General features: G+C 41.4%; 1 protein-coding gene across 1 annotated transcript in view; it reads left to right on the top strand.

Moving 5' to 3' along the window:
* LOC124619321 (protein DEK-like) overlaps nt 1-19650 on the top strand; it is a 47222-nt gene extending 27572 nt beyond the window's left edge. The window contains exons 6-9 of the mRNA XM_047145630.1: nt 8149-8368; nt 15449-15643; nt 15805-15957; nt 16043-19650. Of these exons, the coding sequence (XP_047001586.1) occupies nt 8149-8368; nt 15449-15643; nt 15805-15957; nt 16043-16057 (583 nt within the window). The 3' untranslated portion in view covers nt 16058-19650. The remainder of the gene's footprint in view (nt 1-8148; nt 8369-15448; nt 15644-15804; nt 15958-16042) is intronic.
* Nucleotides 19651-21103: the final 1453 nt, after the last annotated feature.

The raw sequence follows: 21103 nt of genomic DNA, 5'->3' as shown, positions 1-21103 counted from the left end.
ATTAAAACACATTCACCTAATTACGAAAGGCTAAAATATGTCATTAGTTACAGATTTTATTTTATTTCCACCTTTCTGGCAGTCAAGCATTAATCGCCTTACTCTGTTTGTCTGTTTGCTAAAGAAATTTGACTTTTGTTAATCTTTTCCGCAGAGGCAATCAATGTATTTGAAACGAAATGTTTATTTCCACAGTACTGGCTAATTTCAACTGTTCGATGCATTTGAAGTGCATGTTTTCATTTTCTAGCACAGATGGCATTATGTCATAATAAAGAACCAAACATGATATAATACAGTACTGGTGCTCCAAGAAAATTTACAACCCGAAAACCACACTGGAAAGCTTAATATCAGGTCGAGATCTACATCATTGGGAATCCGGACATACGAATGTGCACTTTAAGTATGCACTTTAAATGTGCACATTTTAATATTGTTCACGAAATTCCGATGCTCTTGCAGTATCCTCTGATGTCTTGTTTCTTTTATGACATAATATATGATCTTTCAATATTTTACACGTACGTACATACGGTCTTCCTATGTCGTGATAGCTACCCAAGCTCGGTGTCGCCTGTTATCTGCGCTTTCTGGCAACTGCTGAAACGAACCTATTTCTAACTGGTCGCGGGAAAATATTGTGAATTGTGGTTTGAAAAGCGTTCCTTTCAAAGTAAATATTCTTTTACATAAGTTGAACTATGTGCAAGAATGTTCCATGAATTTATTAAATCACAGAGCATTTGAGTCTCATTTAAAAATTAACTCTTTGATGACGCGCCATTTAGAAGAATTTCAAACCCTAAAGGGCAGACATTTATGTCATTATTAAAAATTTTATTGGCACATTTGTGTGATCTATCTTTAAGTGTAACACGCGCAAAAAAGATCAACAGTATATGTGAAAGCTTAGCTTCTCTTGCAGCTTGAGAACAATATTATATGTGAAAACGTCACTTTTCTTGTAGCAACACTACGTATATTAATTTAAACTATTAACTTTCCCTGTTTTTGTGTTCGTGCTACTTAACAGAGATGTTGCTGTTGGCTGACTACATCACGTGTCCTATGCTCTGAATATCTGCTGTCATCGGCTGGCGAGATCACGTGACATGAGCTACGAACGGCCTACAAAAGCGCATCCCCCCCTGCGGGTACGGGGATTAGAATAGGCCCGCGGTATTCCTGCCTGTCGTAAGAGGCGACTAAAAGGAGTCCCTCCCCCTCACGGGGGTAGTTCGCGCCTGCGTCCGGAGACGGACGGTTCCACGACCTATCATCGTGGTCCTTTTGGTTTTTTTCACTTCTCGTTTCTTCCTTCCTTTTGTTGGTTTCTTTCTTTGCTCTTCTCCACCTCACTGTCTTCCTTACTCTTTCCCTTGCCTTCTCCTTGCCTTCTCATTGCCTTTTTCTCCTTGCCTTCTCATTGCCTTCTTCCCCTTGCCTTCTCATTGCCTTCTTCCCCTTGCCTTCTCATTGCCTTCTTCCCCTTGCTTTCTCATTGCCTTCTTCCCCTTGCTTTCTCATTGCCTTCTTCCCCTTGCTTTCTCATTGCCTTCTTCCCCTTGCTTTCTCATTGCCTTCTTCCCCTTGCTTTCTCATTGCCTTCTTCCCCTTGCCTTCTCTGGTCTCCGCCTCGGCGTTTGAGACAGCCTGTCCTCTCTCTCCCTCTCTCTCTTCTTTTTCCTCTTCTTCCTTCCTCCCTGTGCGTGCCTGAAGGCCGACCCACGCGTTCTCACGCGTAGCCGGTGACGGGGTAACGCGTAATTCCCCGCCCTGGGTAGACATGTAAGGCACACTCATACCCCCTGGTAAAGGCCAGGCCCGGGGAGGGGTGATTGCCTGAGCTGATACCTTCTGACCATGCCGATTGGTCCCTCCGTCTGTTTCTCGGGAGGTGTGACCTGAGGTGTAAACATTCACCTAAGGCGGGAGCGCCCTCTGAGAGGGTCCCCACAAGGAAGGAGCGTGCCATCGGAGACGCTGGCAATCATGGGGGATTCCTCCGCAATGGATTCTACTCCATCTCTTTCGACTTCGACCCAAAAACGGAAACGTGACCAGCCAACAGTGACAAAAGTACTACCGCCTGCCCCACAGTTCCTCGTAGTTTCTCGAACTGAGGACGGAAAGGATTTTTCCTCTGTCAACCCTTTCGTTATTCAGAAGGGCGTAGATGCCATAGCCGGATCTGTCAAATCTTGTACCAGGTTGCGTAACGGCACCTTATTACTAGAAACTGAGAGTGCCTTTCAGGCACAAAAACTGCTTCGGGGCACCCTCCTGTACACGTTCCCTGTCCGGGTGGTGGCCCACCGAACTTTGAATTCGTCTCGTGGCGTGGTCTATACTGGCTCCCTCGACGGATTGACTGACGAGGAGCTTCAATCATTCCTCGCTGAGCAGGGCGTGACGGCTGTCAATAGGGTCATGAAAAAGGTCAACAATGACCTTGTACCGACCCGGACAATTTTCTTGACCTTCGATAGTGTTAAGCTGCCATCGCGCATCAAGGCGGGCTACGAGGTTATTTCTGTTCGCCCCTATATCCCGACACCTACGCGCTGCTACCAGTGTCAGCGTTTCAATCACACTCGACAGTCTTGTTCCAATGCGGCTAAATGTGTCACCTGTGGCAGGGATGCCCATGAGGGTGACTGTCCACCTCTGTCTCCTCGTTGTGTGAACTGTCAGGGTGACCATGCCGCATCCTCCCGCGACTGTCCTGTCTATAAGGAAGAACGCTGTATCCAGGAAATTCGGGTCAAAGAGAAAGTGTCCACCTCGGCTGCTCGCAAGCTATTGGCTAGTAGGAAGCCCACGCTGCTCCCAGCGGGGAAATACAGTACTGTCCTCGCCTCTCCTCGGACTACCCTGGAGGTAGCAACCCAGACATGCGATCTGACCTTCAGCACCACGGTCGTCCGTTCGGCCAGTGCTAAGATCGCGCGGTCGACGTCTCCTCTTCCTCCCATCACCCCACAGACACGAGCACCTTCCTCAGCTTCTGCTAAGACGAAGACACCGAAGCCAGATGCACGGGCCTTCAAGAAGGAACCATCCCGTGCAGACTTCCTCCGTACCTCGACCTCCCAGCCTTCGACCGGTACTTCCACTACACGTCCTTCCAAAAAGGCGCATAGGAAGCACAGTTCTCCTTCCCCGCCACGGCGCATTTCTTCTCTTGCGCCACCCAGTGGCTGCCGCCCCAGGCCGTCATCCGTTTCGCCTGGCCGCACCGCTGGTAGCCGTACATCTGGCCGTTCACTGGCGGAGGAAGCTCCCCCTCCCGGCCATCCTCCCGAGATGGCCGATGACCCTATAGACCCAATGGACGATGACTGTCCGCCTACTGATAGCGGCGGCAGTGCTCGCTCGAAGCCAGGCCCTAAGCGGCCTTCGAGGTGACCACTTCTCTCATCTTTCTTTTCTTACGATGGCACTTATTCACTGGAATATTCGCAGCATTCGCTCCAACCGAGAGGACTTGAAGTTGCTGCTCCGCTTGCACTGTCCGCTTGTCGTAGCCCTCCAGGAAACGAAGCTACGCCCATGCGATCAAATTGCCTTGGCACACTACACCTCTGTGTGTTTTGACCTACCCCCTGTGGTAGGTATCCCAGCTCATGGAGGGGTTATGTTGCTGGTCCGGGATGATATTTACTACGATCCCATCACGTTGCACACCGGCCTGCAGGCAGTTGCCATCCGCATTACTCTCCCCACTTTTACGTTTTCCTTTTGTACCGTTTACACTCCATCGTCATCTGCCGTTACCAGGGCAGACGTGATGCAACTTATTGCTCAGCTACCTGCACCATTTTTGTTAACTGGAGACTTCAATGCCCACCATCCCCTTTGGGGCTCTCCAGCATCCTGCCCGAGGGCTCCTTGTTAGCAGACCTTTTCAACCAGCTCGATCTTGTCTGCCTCAATACTGGCGCCCCTACTTTTCTTTCGGACACATCTCACACCTATTCCCATTTAGACCTCTCTATATGTACTCCCCAACTTGCACGCCGGTTTGAGTGGTATGCACTTTCTGATACATACTCGAGCGACCACTTCCCGTGTGTTATCCATCTCCTGCAGCATACCCCCTCTCCGTGTTTCTCTAATTGGACCATCTCCAAGGCAGACTGGGGGCTCTTCTCTTCCAGGGCGACCTTTCAGGATCAAACCTTTCCAAGCTGCGATCGTCAGGTCGCACACCTCACGGAAGTCATTCTCGCTGCTGCTGAATATTCCATCCCTCACCCTCCTTCTTGTCCACGTCGCGTACCGGTCCCCTGGTGGACCGCAGCATGTAGAGACGCTTTACGTGCTCGTCGACGTGCTTTACGCACTTTTAAACGCCACCCTACAGTGGCGAATTGTATCAATTATAAACGATTACGTGCTCAGTGTCGTCGTATTATCAAAGAAAGCAAGAAAGCCAGCTGGGCTGCTTTCACAAGCACCTTCAACAGTTTTACTCCTTCTTCTGTTGTCTGGGGTAGCCTGCGCCGGCTATCTGGCACTAAGGTCCACTCACCAGTTTCTGGCTTGAAGGTCGCGAATGACGTCCTTGTGGCCCCTGAGGCTGTCTCCAATGCCTTCGGCCGCTTTTTCGCAGAGGTTTCGAGCTCCGCTCATTACCACCCTGCCTTCCTCCCCCGCAAACAGGCAGAGGAGGCTAGGCCACCTAACTTCCGCTCCTCGAATTGTGAAAGTTATAATGCCCCATTCACCATGCGGGAACTCGAAAACGCACTTGGCCGATCACGGTCCTCTGCTCCAGGGCCAGTTTCTATTCATATTCAGATGCTGAAGAACCTTTCTCCTGCGGGTAAAGGTTTTCTTCTTCGTACATACAATCGCATCTGGATTGAGGGACATGTTCCCGCATGCTGGCGCGAGTCTATTGTTGTCCCGATTCCTAAGCCGGGGAAGGACAAGCACTTGCCTTCCAGTTATCGACCTATCTCGCTTACCAGCTGTGTCTGTAAAGTGATGGAGCGAATGGTTAACTCTCGATTGGTTTGGCTGCTCGAGTCTCGACGCCTACTTACCAATGTACAATGTGGATTTCGTAGGCGCCGCTCTGCTGTTGACCATCTGGTTACCTTGTCGACCTTCATTATGAATAACTTCTTGTGGAAGCGCCCGACCGCGGCTGTGTTCTTTGATTTGGAGAAGGCTTACGACACCTGTTGGAAGGCGGGCATCCTCCGCACCATGCATACATGGGGCCTTCGCGGTCGCCTCCCTCTTTTTATTCGTTCCTTTTTAATGGATCGACAGTTCAGGGTACGTGTGGGTTCTGTCCTGTCCGACACCTTTCGCCAGGAGAATGGGGTGCCACAGGGCTCAGTTTTGAGCGTCGCTCTCTTCGCCATCGCGATCAATCCAATAATGGATTGCCTCCCAGCTGATGTATCAGGCTCCCTTTTCGTGGACGATTTTACCATCTATTGCAGCGCGCAGTGTACACGTGTCCTGAAGCGCTGTCTTCAGCGTTCTCTTGACCGTCTTTACTCCTGGAGTGTCGCCAATGGCTTCCATTTTTCTGCCGAGAAGACGGTCTGTATTAACTTCTGGCGATACAAAGAGTTTCTCCCACCGTCCTTAAGACTCGGTCCCGTTGCTCTCCCAATCGTGGAGACAACCAAATTTTTAGGCCTTACATTTGACAGGAAACTTAGCTGGTCTCCACATGTGTCATATTTGGCCGCCCGTTGTACCCGTTCTTTAAATGTCCTCCGTGTTCTCAGTGGTCTGTCGTGGGGAGCGGATCGAACCGTCCTACTTCGTCTATATCGGTCGATCGTCCGCTCAAAGCTGGATTATGGGAGCTTCGTATACTCCTCTGCACGGCCATCCATCTTACGCCGCCTCAACTCCATAGAACATCGGGGTTTACGACTTGCGATCGGAGCATTTTATACCAGTCCCGTAGAGTGTCTTCATGCTGACGCTGGCGAATTGCCACTCACCTACCGGCGCGATATACTGCTTTGTCGGTATGCCTGTCGGCTACTGTCAATGCCCGACCATCCGTCTTATAGTTCCTTTTTTGACGACTCTCTTGACCGTCAATACGGGTTGTATGTCTCTGCCCTGCTACCCCCTGGCGTTCGCTTTCGTCGCCTCCTTCAACACCTTACTTTTTCCCTCCCTGCAACCTTTCGAGTGGGCGAGAGCCGCACGCCACCTTCGCTCCAGGCTCAGGTCCGCGTTCACCTTGACCTCAGCTCGCTCCCAAAAGAGGTCACCCCCGGTTCGGTCTACCACTCCCGTTTTTTGGAACTTCGTTCGAAGTTCATCGACATGACTTTCATTTATACAGATGGCTCTAAGACCAATGACGGGGTCGGGTGTTCCTTTATTGTCGAGGCAAAAAGTTTCAAATACCGGCTCCATGGCCATTGTTCGGTCTTCACAGCTGAGCTCTTTGCCCTCTACCAGGCTGTTCTTTACATCTGCCGCCACCGACATTCTGCTTATGTCATCTGCTCAGATTCCCTGAGCGCCATCCAGAGCCTCAGTGATCCGTACCCGGTTCACCCTTTCGTACACCGAATCCAACGCTCTCTTCGGCAGCTGGTGGACGTCGGTTCTCCAGTTAGCTTTATGTGGGTTCCGGGCCATGTCGGTATCCCTGGGAACGAAGCTGCAGATGCCGCGGCCAAGGCTGCGGTCCTCCAGCCTCGAACAGCTTCTTGTTGCGTCCCTTCGTCCGATTTTAGCAGGGTGATTTGTCGGCGCATCTTATCTCTGTGGCATGCCGATTGGGCTGCACTTACCGACAACAAGCTTCGGGCCTTAAAACCTCTTCCCGTGGCTTGGACGTCCTCCTCACGCTCTTCTCGGCGGGAGGAGGTCGTTTTAGCCCGGTTAAGAATTGGACACTGCCGGTTCAGCCATCGCCATCTGCTGACGGCTGCGCCGGCGCCGTTCTGCCCATGTGGGCACTTGCTGACGGTTAGACACATTTTAATGTCCTGTCCAGATCTTAACACACTGCGCCTCGATCTTAACCTGCCAAATACTTTCGATGCCATTTTAGCGGATGACCCACGAGCAGCTGCTCGTGTTCTTCGTTTTATCAATTTGACACACCTCGCTAAGGACATTTGATGATGCTGTTTTTTAATCCTATGCCTGTCAGTCTGTCTTTTATCGTGTTTTCCCTTTTAGTTGTTGTGGTCAACTTGTGCCTCGCGGTGCATTCTTAGAGTAGTCAGGGCGCTAATGACCATTGAAGTTGTGCGCCCTAAAACCACAAAAAAAAAAAAAAAAAAAAAAAAAAAAAAAAAAAAAAAAAAAAAAAAGGCGCATCGAAATCTCGATTTCAATGGTTCGGGAAGTAACATGCAGTGTTTGGTGGAATTCCAGTGTATACTTCGTAATACGAAAATAAGTAGCGTACATGTTGCTGCACATCAAAGATGTTTCCAAAACGTGTCTTTCTCCCTGAGTTTCGTTTTTTAAAATGCCTGGATATTGTACGCCCGCGTATAAAACCATAACTATTCAATGGATTGATCAGGGAAAATATACTGTCACCTGGGAGAAAACGTATTTTTAACCGGGAAAAATCCGGGAATTTTTTTTCCTTGTCCACGTATACACCCTGCTATTCCTGAGGCAGACAACCTTCCCAGGGCTTCCATCTTTACCTGACTGAAAAACAAGGGAGGGAGAGATCAGGACCGTATGAAGGAAAGACACTCTTTGTCTGGTCTTATGCAGAGGCCTGGCAAGCTTGGTAGTCCCAACCAAGAGCTACACTTCTGCCGGTATAGCCCTTAACTTCAATGAAACACACACACTTTTTTGTCCGAACAGACAGTACTGTGGTTAGATACTGTCTTCTGAAAAGGATTTTAATTTGAAACTGTTCCTAATCCAATCATTCTAATTTAAATCTCCACAGTTTTACGAAGTTGCTGCCTCGCTTGGAGTGGTTTTCTTTCGTGGCATTATTGGATTCATATTAGAACTCACAAGATAGTGCCCTTCCCTGTCTCACATTGATTAAATGCAGGCTTAAGTGCTATTGTCACTAGTTAAAACGAACCACTGGGTAAATAAAGTCATCAGTGGTATCATTACAAGAACCTTTTTTGGTTACATGCTTATCGTGAATTTTCAATTTTACAGATCGGAAGATGAAACAGAGAAACGAACGCCACGTTCAAAGAGGGCTAAAGCGCATAGAAAGAGCTTAAAGGAAGATTCATCGGATGGCGAAGACAACATGGATGAAGATAAAAAGGATCTTTCGAAATCAGAAGATAAAGCAACAGACAAAGAAGATGAAAGTGATAAGGAAGATGAGGAAGACGAACCTGAAGAAGAAGCTAGCAGTGATGATTCTGAGGTAATTAAACAATTTAATTAAATTTTGGGCAGATGTTATATTCACAAGTAGTGGTCTTTTATGGTGTTGGGTAAAGGACCGAAAATAATGACCAATTATGTAGAATTATATTAATCTGCAGTGGTGCCATAAATTAGAGTGTAACTGACCAGTGTTTTATCTCTATGTGAGATAGAATGAAGGACCAATGAACTTACATGATTATCATGAATTCTCAATTTTGTTCTATGTGAAAAAGTATACCTGCCTCATAGAAAACAAAGAACTTCTGGGAGATTTGTTGACTCGAATGGTTAGGTCTTGGAAAGAGATTTTGGGATGAGCATCAGTGAAAGTAATATAAGGGTAAGGGAGTGTAATGGAGTCCAGTCTGGTGATGTTATGGGAATTAGATTAGGAAATTAACTACTAAAAGTGGTAAGCATTTTGCAGTTTGGGTTACAATATAACTGACAATTGGAGAAGTAGAGAGGATACAAACTGTAGACTGCAAATGGCAAAGTTTCTGAAAGATGATGTCGCTAACAATGAACATAAATTTAATTTGAAGTCTTTTCTAAAGGTAGTTTTCCATAGTCGAGCCTCGTACATGAGAGAAATGTGGACAGTGAACAATACAGAATAGAGTATTGTGAAATGTGGTGCCACAGAAGTGTGTGCTAAATATCAGGTGGATAAATAAAGTAACATACGAAAGGCACTGAATTTAGTTTGAGAAGTAACAGCTTTATTCCAAAGTTTGACTAAAGAAAGGAATATGTTGCTAGAAAACATCCTGATGCAACCAGAAAATAGGGTCAAAATTACAGTGTTTCACTACAACAAGCAGGTTCCAAGAATGTAAGGTGCAGTAAACACAGCAGTGAGACTTGCAGAAGATAGTGATTTGATGTGGAGAGTAGCATGAATCCAGTCTTTGGACTGATGATAATCACCTCCACCTTATCCCAGGTAGTGGTAGTAGTAGTAGTAGTAGTAGTAGTAGTAGTAGTAGGCCCGGGAAAAGAATAGGCCTCCGGTATGTTCTGCCAGTCGTAAAAGGCGACGAAAAGAACAAACCACTAATAGGGCTAACCCCCCTTGTAGTGTGATTAGTTGGTTCAGGACAGAACTAATGAAGCCTCGGACAAGCGCCGTCATGGTCGGGGACGACGCTTGAACCCTATGCCCGCCCACAATGGTAACGACACTGCTAGCCAACTGGAAAATGATTTAAATCCAAATAGAGGTGTTTTGCAGGATATGCTTCCTGCAACCACCCTAGAAGGAAAACAAAGACAGAGGATGAGATGGTCAGATGAAGTTAATCGACACCTCATGTTCTGTTATTACCAAGCAACAAACCTAGGAACCAACACAACTGGATACAGATCACAAGTATACACAACATTTATTACCAGATACCCAGAATTAAAATTTTTAACAGAACGACGACTAGCTGATCAGATCCGTGTAATAATAAAAAATAACAGGATACCCCAGTCAGAATTAGATAACATCAAACAAAAAGTACAACAAATACTGGAACAAAATAATGTGCAATCAGAAGAAGAGAAAATACAGTAATGGACTCAACACAAAGTGACACAGATATTAGATATAGAAGAAAAATTTCAGCTAACATATATAGAATACAAAAACACAAATACAGACATTAGACCATTCTTGCATAGACCACCAAATAACCCACAAGTCGAAACAACAATAAAAACTATCAACACAATCATACACAACAAAATAAATGAAAACACAACTATGGAAGAGTTACAACTACTGGTATATATAGGAGCACTCACTACACTAAATATACACACTAGTCAGAGATCAGAACCAACCAACACACAGAAGAAACCCACAAAACCAGCATGGCAACACAGGCTACAGATCAAAATAGAAAAACTGAGAAAAGACATCGGACAGCTAACACAATTTATAAGAAATGAAATCTCGGAAAAAAATCGAAAAAGGTTAGGTAAAATCTCACAACAAGAAGCGACAGAGCAATTAGACGAAAAGAAGCAGAAATTACAAGCATTCGCCAAACGACTCAGAAGATACAAAGAAAGTGAAAATAGAAGGAAACAAAACCAAACATTCAACACAAACCAAAAGAAATTTTACCAGACAATAGATAACACACACATTGAAATAAACAATCCACCAAACATAACAGACATGGAACACTTCTGGAGCAACATATGGTCAAACCCGGTACAACATAACAGGCATGCACGGTGGATACAAGCAGAAACAGACACATACAAGATGATACCACAAATGCCTGAAGTGACAATTTTGCAACATGAAGTCACCCAAGCAATTAATTCTACTCACAGTTGGAAAGCCCCTGGAAATGATAAAATAGCAAATTTCTGGTTAAAGAAGTTCACCTCAACACATTCACATCTAACTAAATTATTTAACAGTTACATTGCAGACCCATACACATTCCCTGATACACTTACACATGGAATAACTTATCTGAAACCTAAAGATCAAGCAGACACAGCGAACCCAGCTAAATATCGCCCCATAACATGCCTACCAACAATATACAAAATATTAACTTCAGTCATTAAACAGAAACTAGTGACACATACAACACAGAACAAAATTATAAATGAAGAACAAAAAGGCTGTTGCAAAGGAGCACGAGGATGTAAAGAGCAACTGATAATAGATGCAGAGGTGACATATCAAGCTAAAACTAAACAAAGGTCGCTACACTACGCATACATCGATTACCAAAAAGCTTTTGATAGTGTACCCCACTCATGGTTACTACAAATATTGGAAATATATAAAGTAGATCCTAAATTGATACAGTTCCTAAACATAGTAATGAAGAACTGGAAAACCACACTTAATATCCAAACAAATTCAAATAATATCACATCACAGCCAATACAGATTAAGCGTGGAATGTACCAAGGAGATTCATTAAGTCCTTTCTGGTTCTGCCTTGCTCTGAACCCACTATCCAACATGCTAAATAATACAAATTATGGTTACAATATTACTAGAACATACCCACACAAAATCACACATTTGCTATACATGGATGATGTAAAACTACTGGCAGCAACAAATCAACAACTCAACCAATTACTAAAGATAACAGAAGTATTTAGCAATGATATAAATATGGCTTTTGGAACAGACAAATGTAAGAAAAATAGCATAGTCAAGGGAAAACACACTAAACAAGAAGATTACATATTGGATAACCACAGCGACTGCATAGAAGCGATGGAAAAAACAGATGCCTCTAAATATCTAGGATACAGACAAAAAATAGGAATAGATAATACAAATATTAAAGAAGAACTAAAAGAAAAATATAGACAAAGACTAACAAAAATACTGAAAACAGAACTGACAGCAAGAAACAAGACAAAAGCTATAAATACCTATGCTATACCAATATTGACCTACTCATTTGGAGTAGTGAAATGGAGTAACACAGACCTAGAAGCACTCAATACACTTACACGATCACAATGCCACAAATATAGAATACATCACATACATTCAGCAACAGAAAGATTCACATTAAGCAGAAAGGAAGGAGGAAGGGGATTTATCGACATAAAAAACCTACATTATGGACAGGTAGACAATTTAAGAAAATTCTTTCTAGAACGAGCAGAAACTAGCAAAATACACAAAGCAATCACCCACATAAATACATCGGCTACACCACTACAATTTCATAACCACCTCTACAACCCTTTAGATCACATAACATCAACAGATACAAAGAAAGTAAATTGGAAAAAGAAAACACTACATGGCAAGCACCCGTATCATCTAACACAGCCACACATCGATCAAGACGCATCCAACACATGGCTAAGAAGAGGCAATATATACAGTGAGACAGAAGGATTCATGATTGCAATACAGGATCAAACAATAAACACCAGATATTACAGCAAGCATATTATTAGAGATCCCAATACCACAACAGATAAATGCAGACTTTGCAAACAACAAATAGAAACAGTAGATCACATCACAAGCGGATGTACAATACTAGCAAATACAGAATACCCCAGAAGACATGACAACGTCGCAAAAATAATACATCAACAGCTTGCCTTACAACATAAACTTTTAAAACAACACGTTCCTACATACAAGTATACACCACAAAATGTACTGGAGAATGATGAATACAAATTATACTGGAACAGAACCATTATAACAGATAAAACAACGCCACATAACAAACCTGACATAATACTCACCAATAAAAGGAAGAAATTAACACAACTAATTGAAATATCCATACCCAATACAGCAAATATACAGAAGAAAACAGGAGAAAAAATTGAAAAATACATCCAACTGGCTGAGGAAGTCAAGGACATGTGGCATCAGGATAAAGTTGACATTATACCAATTATACTTTCAACTACAGGAGTCATACCACGCAATATCCACCAGTACATCAATGCAATACAGCTACATCCAAACTTATATATACAACTTCAGAAATCCGTAATTATTGATACATGTTCAATTACCCGAAAGTTCCTAAACGCAATGTAACATATACCGTACAGTTAAAAGGAAGTGACGCTTGATCAAGGTCCGCGTCACTTTCATTCCGAACCAGACCTAAGGTCTGAGAAAGGAAAGAAAAAGGAAAGATAATAATAATAATAATAATGTCGTGTGACGAGGCCCTCCCGTCAGGTAGACCGCTCGCCTGGTGCAAGTCTTTTGATTTGACGCCACTTCGGCGACCTGCGCATCGATGGGGGTGAAATGATGATGATGATGATGATGATGATGATGATGATGATGATGATTAGGACAACACAACATCCAGTCCCTGAGTGGATAAGAACAAAATATCAGGTGGCTATGCTCCTATTTATTCCTAAGTGGAGTGTGTACTAAAACACCAGTTCGACTAGTTTAAATGGTGTGCCACAGTGGGACTTAAAAACATTCTGCATGCAGTGCCTTACCAGTTAACAAAACTGGGAAGAGCCAGGCCTATAAGAGGCCAGTCATTGGGTTTAGTGTGGTCAGCAGAAGTGTTTACTTTTCTCAGTACTCGTCAAAAGGAAGAGTTAGACCAGTTTAATGCAACACTCCATGCTAGTCTGTCCTGTGTATGCCTCACTGTGTCTGTGTTGTAATTACTGAATCTACATTCATTTGAACTTGTGATGTATTTGTCAGCCTGTACAGTTTTGACCTTCCACACTTTTCTCCATTACTAAATTTACCGGTATTTGATGCCCAAGAAGGTATCCTTTAAACAGGTTCCTTCTTTTAGACAGTGATGTGTCTCTTTTTCTCAAGTTTTATTCAGTACTACCTCATTACTTGATATACCCAACTAATCTCTAGCATTCTTCTGTAGCCAAATATTTCAGAGGCTTATATTCTCTTCTGTCTGAACTGTTTGTCCACATACCAATTACATAAAAGGCTAACTCGGAAGAATGTTGAGGGAAGTCTTCATAGCATTTAAGTTAAAGTGTTAACGAATTGGTTTTTCAAAAATAATTTTGTTGCTATTTCCAGTCTGCATTTTAATCCTCTCCTAATTAACCATAAGCATTTACTTCGCTGCCAGATAGCAAACACTTTTTCTAGTGTCTCATTTCCCAATTTTAATTCTCTGAACATCGCCTGATTTAATTGGATCATGTTCCATTATCCTTATTTTGTTTTTGTTGTTGTTAACGTATTTGGTACTCTGCTGTGTTCACCTCCATTTCTTGGCACTACCCATTCCTCTTATTGTACTTCCTTCTGTTGTTTGTGTTAGTTTTTCTAAGGCTTCCTTTCAAACTGTTAACATCCCTGCTTCTTTCAATTTATCCAGAGCCCATCTTCTTAATTTTATGAATTATTCCATAAGCTGATGACCATAATCAGTAAATTATGATCAGCCAGTATCTGCTCTTGGAAATGATCTGCAGTTTAAAATCTAATTATATAATGGGAAGACATATTTTGAAGGCAATTTGAAATTTTTTATGGGGTCTGCAGATTTTTCTACATATACTATCTTCTTTCATGAGTGTTAAACCAATGTCATTTTCATCTTGTCCGGCAAGTCTCGCCTGACCTGCGGTTCTGGATGACTTCACCGAAATCTGCCCCTTTTCCTAGACATCTCCAGGCCTTTTCCTTCATCCCTCACCCTTCTCCTTCAGCCTTTCTGTCTGGAGGAGCCACTGGCTCCAAAATCTTGCCTAATTATAATTGTTTATGTGTGTGTTCTCTTGCTGTGTGTTGAGTAGATTTTATCAAATTACCTTATTTTGCCAAAAATTGTTTCTGTTGTTACATTTCTCTTTTTAAATTCTTAACCTCCCTGCCTGATTAATGAATCCAACAATCCATGCTCCAACCTGTAGAATACTAATTTTGTTTTCCCTGATGATGAAATTCCCCTGTAGATCTGCATAGGGGACTCTTTTTATCTCCAGAACCAACAGAATACAGTAGAGCTGCAAGCACTAGTGGGGAAAATAACAGCAATAAGCCCCTTGCTTTCAACTTTTCGCTGTACCAATCTAGCAAGACTTTGTTGGCTAAGTGCTACAAGTCCAAGGTCAGTGAATCATCCACATGAATGACCCCCCCCCTTGCAGGTACCAGAATGCCCCCTGTCCCTCTTCAGGAACCACGGGTTTATGTGGCTCCTCCAGAAATACCTCTGTTGTGGTACCCTGCTGTCTATATTAATAAGGCACAGAAGCCACCCCACTTCACTGAAGGTTGTTGGGGGTATCCTCTTATTACAAAGCACCAGTCCCAACAGGTGTAATAGTTAATATATCTGGACACCTGGTTTCACACACAAAAAAAAGAAACAACGTCCAAACTGACAAAAATATGCGAGAATAAGCATGGGTGGCTTGTGATTTATGACAACTTGCAATTTTTGTCCAACAGTTTAGGAGGGGACAGAGCACTGCTGCTCTGGGAGAGATAGATGTGTCCTTGTTTCACCAATATTTGTTTCACAGTTCTTAAATTTATACACCTGAACTTTGTTCTGTAGTTAATTTTTAGCAGCTGATTTTTAAAATTATTTTTTCTTTCTAGTCCAAGTCAAAATCAAAGAAAGGTCGCAGAAGCCAAACTAAAAAGACATCCAAGAAAGCGAATGCTAAAAAGACTCCAAACAAAAAGTCTGAGAAGAAATCTTCAGCTAAAAAACGGAAAACCTCTAGTAAGAGTGATGACGAGTCTTCATCTGAAGATGAACCCCTCTCAAAAAAGACAAAAGCACCACCCACAGTAAGTAAATTTTTGCTGTTTTTTATTCTTACCTAGACTGAACGTAGTCTGCAGTTTTTAGCAAAATTTTAAAATTGTTTCTTATGTATTTCACCTTTTGAAGACCTTTTTGCTTGTTTGTGTAATGTATGCGAATGATGTTTTTTTAATTATCTGTACAGGATGAAGAGATAAAGTCGTATGTCAAAGAAATTTTGGAAGGAGCTAACCTCGAAGAAATAACAATGAAGACTGTTTGTAAACAAGTATATGCTCATTATCCAGATTTTGACCTGGCCCACAAGAAGGATTTCATTAAAGTAACAGTAAAATCAGTAAGTATCTAAAAGGTACTTTTGCACTGCTACTTTTCCATTTAATTGCGCTGTGATGTTAATAACGTCTCCTGTTTTATTTCAGTTGATATCTACATGAAGAATATGCTGCTGCAAGTTTTAGTGATTATTGTACCTGCACTTCACATGCATCTTGCAGAATACTATGCAATTTTAAATAAAAATGACCACATCAAGAGAATGTTGTTTGACTTAATTTTTTGGTTTATAAAATAACAAGGAATCATCTCTTGCAGTTGTAAAAAAACCAAAAAACATTAATAGAAATACCATGGGAATGAGTCCAGATGTCTACTGAAGTGTGCATGTTTGTTTCAATGTTTCAACAGTCTACATTAATAGAACCATATACTTTTAAGAGCAGTTTTAGATTATCTTCAGTAGTGAAAGCTTTTTCATTTTACTGATAAATTTTAGAAGCTTATTATTAACATAATATTCCAGAGAAGTTATATCTTGTCAGTTTCTTCAGACTTTGACGTTTCATACTTTGAGATATTTTTTTATAGTCTCGCTAATACAGTGTTCATTTTGATCCGTTCATCTTGAGCTTTGTGCAACCCACCATAATAGGTATGACTGCGTTTGTAAATATTGGTTCTCATACTTGCAGTATTTTAACTTTTGTGGCGCTTCAAACAGTCTTTGAGTCCTGTATTGTATAAATATTTTCTGTTCAGTTTATATTTCAATTTATATGTCTGTATCACATTTGGTTGCTAAGATGGTAATAAGCTTTTGTGATGTCTTTTACAATAATTCTTACTTTGATTTATACTTGATTCTGATGATAGTGTGGCAGTTTATATGACAACTTGAAATTAGAATTGCTGTTGGATTTGGCTGCACAGCAATAGTGTGCAAGTTGCTACTAGTAGTTTGTTACTCCAGTAATTACCAGCAGGCATATGGAGTCGTAAAATCTTGACATTTGAAAGCCAACTTGCAAAATGTTTGGATGCCTTAAGGATTGTGATTTGGCTGTTCGTTGTGACATCAGATTTTATCACAGTTTCTACAGCTTCTCCAATAAGAGAACTCTTTTTACAGTCTGACTGATAAGTGTTCTAGAGTAATGCATCACATTTGTAGTGCTGTGTTTTTGGTAAAGAGAAACACAATCATGTAACAGATATTCAAATGTGCAGATTGTCTGAAATTTTACTCTTACTTTATATGTTTTATATTGAAGATTACTGAAAATAAATATTTTTAAGTAAATTTAGTGTGTTCTCATTTATGCAATGGTTGAATCTGATTTGTTCTTTATAATTGTTAAAATTTTACTGATTTTCATTATGTATAAATGCATGAAAATTGGGCACTTTTAGAGAGAGGAAAGTAAGTAAGCCAATTCATTTGAATAACCATGTAAATAGAGTACAATTTTCCTTTGTTCCTGTATCACTTGCACAGTTAATGGAATGATTACATAGTGATTAACTCTTATCACCATGTAGGGAGAGGTGAAGCTAGTAAGACTGCTATTCAGAGAGCTCATTTCTATCTTGTTTATCAAGTAAGGTTTTATTTACCATGGGATTACTTTCGTAATTTATTTACATAACTTGCCAATTTAATGGGTGGCTTAAAGAATAATATTTGAGTAAAATATAAACTGATAAAATTCATACCATAAATTACTTATGTCTGAAGCCACACTGAAGTTTTAAGTGAACGTGGATTAGCCACTTTGAAAATTGTGCAAGGAATTAAATTTCTTTGGTGATTTCAAGGGTATGTATCTCTTTGCAGTGTTTCATAAGATGCCTTTTAATGTCACACAGTTTTAAAAAATCCACTCCGGTAATGTGTATTTCTGCCACATAAACTCATGTGAAGGAGTAACATTTGACTCAAAAATGCCACGTGACCGGTAACTTCTTACTTTTCTGTGATATGATTTGGTGTTTCATGCAAATGTGTAAAAAGGGACATTGGCTAGTGAGATGCTTGAAAGATTATGATCCTTTATAGTGGCATTTTGTGGGCATAACTATCTTATCGTCCTATGCCTACATACCAGGTTCTAATTAATTTTGGAGGTAATGGAAATACAGCATTCCAGATTTTTAAGGGCACTATGCTGATCTTCTTCAAAATGTGCAGATTCAAGTGAGATTAATGGTGTGTACACATGACCAATCCATTAAGCTTGTTCACAATTTCTCAGCATGTGAAAATTGAAATTTATCAGGAAACTCTTAAAATTGACTTTGAGTAAAAGGGACTTGTAATGGTTTTTGTTGCATCTGAGACATGCTTGTATAACTAGCTAATAGCATTTAGCAAAATACGTGTAGCTTGTAATAGGAATCGTGGTACCTATTGTTCTTAAACGTATACCTTTGCTTGATGAAGTATTATCTGCAACTTTCCTGGAGCAAATATTAAAATAAAATTTGTACTGAAATTAGGGACTCATTTACTGTGTTGCCAGTTGTTTCCTTTACTACTGTTTAGTGGACTTTGGTTGAAAGTGTCTGTTGATGCAAAAACTGTAGTTAATATGGAGACAATCCTCCTTAAACTGTTCATTCTGTGTGTGTGTATCACTTGGTATTCCCCTCCCCCGATACACCCTCCACCTTTTAAGGGTATTTTCTTTGCGTTTAAAGTAACATAAAAAAAATCTTAGAATTGAAATCTGTGTACCACACTGAACAGTGTAAAAATATTTTTACTTGCATTATAATTGGCTATTTTAATGAAGACGAGCTGCCTTTAATTAATCTGAGAGACAGTGTGCTTGTATATTACTTTTATGGAAAAGATAGATTGCTACGCTCATGTAGAGGTGGTGCCGAGGCACAGTGAAAGGACTGCTAAAATATTCAAGCTTTTGGACAAAGGTCTTACAAAACAGAAAAAACTTAATCACACAAACTCAAATTTGTCTCTCATACACATGGCCATAGTGAATGTGTGTTTTCTATTTAGGGAGAAGGACTTTGTCTGGAAGTTTGAATATTTTAGCAGTCTTTTGTTCATTGTGCCTGCCTGTGACTCAGTGCCACCTCCATGGTGATTAGCATCTATCCTATCCATATTATTGTTATTCCATCCTGGGCTTTCCATTGTTTGTATATTACTTTTATGGTATATGCAAGCCCTATACTCCATAGTGGTTCAGTTTTGGCTGTAATGTGCTGGGAATCTTTTTGTGTTCTTTTGTTTGTTAGCTCTTAAACGAGCAACCGATGTGTGTAAATGTGTGAACGAGAATTTAAAGTACAAAGTCTGTAGACAATGGTCTCATTCCCATACTGAAAGCAATATATAATTAATGCTAAGTAAGATAAATTATATAATTGTGGGGTCTAAGGAATTTTAATTGTATAGTGTATTTGAATATGGCAAATTTCAATTGTGAAGTGTAATTTTTATAGCATTTTGGGCATGAGTTTTGAAGGTAAAAACTGCACACAGGAAACCTGCCAGGAAGCTCCTCTACAGTGTATTAAAGCCTAATGTTATGGTTTGTGAACTGTGGTGGAAAATTTAACAAGAAATTAGTTCTGTTTAAGTGTAAATGAAGTTACTATAGTTTTCAAACTAACTTGAGGGTTGTATAAAAGTTTTACTGTAAGTGGTAGTATTTTTAGAGTTAACATTTGGACCACAACCCTTTCCTGTATATCTTTTTTAAAAATAAAGTTAATTTTACTGAAAGTGATGTCGTGTTTGCCTGGTACGTTGTAACTTTGCCAGAAAAATCCCTAATTTACACGTGGACATAAATCAGGAAATGGATGGAAAACTCGAAATTGACATTGGATGTTGTGATAAATTACTTTATATGTAAAAAAAATGAATTTTTTGGGTATTTCAAAATTTTAGGAAAAATTAATCAGTATATCTGCTTTACAATCCAAATTGATCAATGTTCAGTGGAAGACTTGAGACAGACACCACTACTGGGACTGGGCTGATGCACATGCTTTCAGTTTTGTGCTATTTCATTGTCCCTGCATTCCAGCTCAGTGGTTGTGAGGGACAACAAGAGTGGAGATTTAAAGAACATGTAAACATGTGGCACAGGCTGTGAAGCTGCAGTTGATGTTGCATTATTTGGCCACAGTATGGTAGTGGCCATTTATCCAGCTGGACAGTTGTTTCATACTCATATGGAAAAGTATGAATTGATTACAGTGAGCAGGTAGATAATGTTTGTTTCAAAGGTTTCTGATTGGTTAAGAAATTTCGGTGACTGCAGGAAAACGTGGATATACGGCTCTTCTCATGCTTGGGTCCATCCACAGATGTGACCTGTGAAACATGATGGTGGAAGAATCATTGTCATAAACACTCTAACTTTGCTCTGGTTGGGTGGCAACGAAATTACAGTTTAGAGCCTGGGAATATTATTTCAGAGCATCACAGAAGATAGCTGAAGAATGTGGTTCCACTGTTACCCTCCTGAGTAGTGGTCATGGAAGCTTCTTATAGGCTGTACACTTAAGTGTTGAGTAGGCCGGTCTGCGGCAATAATGCATGCAAGATTGTTACTGGAGAAAGTGGCAGCATACTCTGCAGGGCTTCGAAAGCCATTGGGTATACTGGAGAGAGGCTTCTTGATAAGCCAGCTATAGATTGGAAGGCTGCATATGAGGGACGTTGTTATGCTGAGTTATTTTTTTGATTGTTAGATATAATATGAACACAGGTTGGTGCTACCAGCAGGCTGGCTGGTGTCATACAGGAATATTTTTGCAGTGCCATGGAGAATCAAGTGAAATGAATTGGGAAGATGCTGATTTTTAGAGCAGTGAATGCGTGGTTCCTTCGCCATTGTTAGAGATTGTGAGGTCAGTGTATCTGAAAGAGAGAGCAGGTTTGTGGGTACCTTAGAACCTGATAATACACAAATAGACATGGGACAGCTATTCAAATGGGCAACACAGTGCTGTAGGTTTTTTTGTTACCTTCAAACTTCTGGCATTTAGAGGTGAACATGACTGACAATAGTTACCAAGAAGGAAATGGAGAATTTGGAGTAGCTGGGAGTTGAGAGATCATGCTTGGTGGAAGTGTGCCCATGGAAATTGGGGATGCATGTGTATAGAGGGTCAGGCGTGCCAGGTGTTATAACTGACAAGAACTACCTGGTGCCCATGGAGGGCTT

Source organism: Schistocerca americana, chromosome 6 (assembly GCF_021461395.2).
Source record: "Schistocerca americana isolate TAMUIC-IGC-003095 chromosome 6, iqSchAmer2.1, whole genome shotgun sequence".
In the NCBI taxonomy this organism is placed as follows: domain Eukaryota; kingdom Metazoa; phylum Arthropoda; class Insecta; order Orthoptera; family Acrididae; genus Schistocerca; species Schistocerca americana.
This window is presented reverse-complemented; position numbering and strand designations above follow the sequence as displayed.